This window comes from Sinocyclocheilus rhinocerous, unplaced genomic scaffold (assembly GCF_001515625.1).
Source record: "Sinocyclocheilus rhinocerous isolate Xijiao unplaced genomic scaffold, SAMN03320098_v1.1 C35974094, whole genome shotgun sequence".
Taxonomy (NCBI): domain Eukaryota; kingdom Metazoa; phylum Chordata; class Actinopteri; order Cypriniformes; family Cyprinidae; genus Sinocyclocheilus; species Sinocyclocheilus rhinocerous.
In genome coordinates, this window is record NW_015769403.1 from 1 (window position 1) to 737 (window position 737).

Below are 737 nucleotides of genomic sequence, written 5' to 3' on the forward strand. Positions count from 1 at the left end.
ATATTTGTGCACTGGTAATATTTAAATTAAAACAAAATTTAATTAAAATGTGTGTAGCTCCCTTTCCTCACCTTCTCGTTGTTTCTTCTTGGCCTCCTCTTGCTGCTCTGCTCCTCAGATGCCCCCTAAGAGAGACGAAGCCGCGCTGCAGGAGGAAGAGGAGCTGCAGCTGGCCATCGCACTGTCTCAGAGTGAGGCCGAGGAGAAGGAGAGGATGGTATGTACACTAACATCTATAAGACAGCTGTTCTGTCAGCATAAATAAAGGGTTGCATGATGATTGTGTTTGTTTACAGAGACAGAAGAACACTTACTCTGCATACCCCAAAGCCGATCCCACCCCTGTGACTTCCTCTGCCCCTCCTGTCAGCACTCTCTACTCTTCACCTGTGGTAAGAAACATTCATTGAAGTAATTGATTCAAACGCCTTGTCTAAATTTATCTTAGTGGGTAAATTGTTTCTCTTTTTACCTTTCAGAACTCATCGGCTCCATCAGCTGAAGACGTGGACCCAGAGGTGAAAAAACAATCATTTTAAAGGAATAGTTCCTCCAAAAATGGTTTATTTAATTTAGAATTTGTATTAGTACAGTAAATATGTCAATACTGTAATATAATTATGTACAGTACTGTTAAAAAAAAACTTTTAAAAAAATGGTTTTGAAAATTTCTTATGCTCCCCAAGGCTGCACTTATTTGATCAAAAATGCTGTAAAAGCAGTAATAATATGAAATA

At 38.8% G+C, this 737-nt stretch overlaps 1 protein-coding gene across 1 annotated transcript; it reads left to right on the forward strand.

Annotated features, from left to right (window-relative positions):
* Positions 1-118: 118 nt before the first annotated feature.
* On the forward strand, positions 119-545 carry LOC107735323 (hepatocyte growth factor-regulated tyrosine kinase substrate-like; the record flags this gene model as incomplete). Its single annotated transcript, XM_016547043.1, has 3 exons — positions 119-217; positions 297-392; positions 480-545. Coding segments are annotated over 3 exons (255 nt in total), but the record flags the coding sequence as incomplete, so codon positions are not given.
* Positions 546-737: the final 192 nt, after the last annotated feature.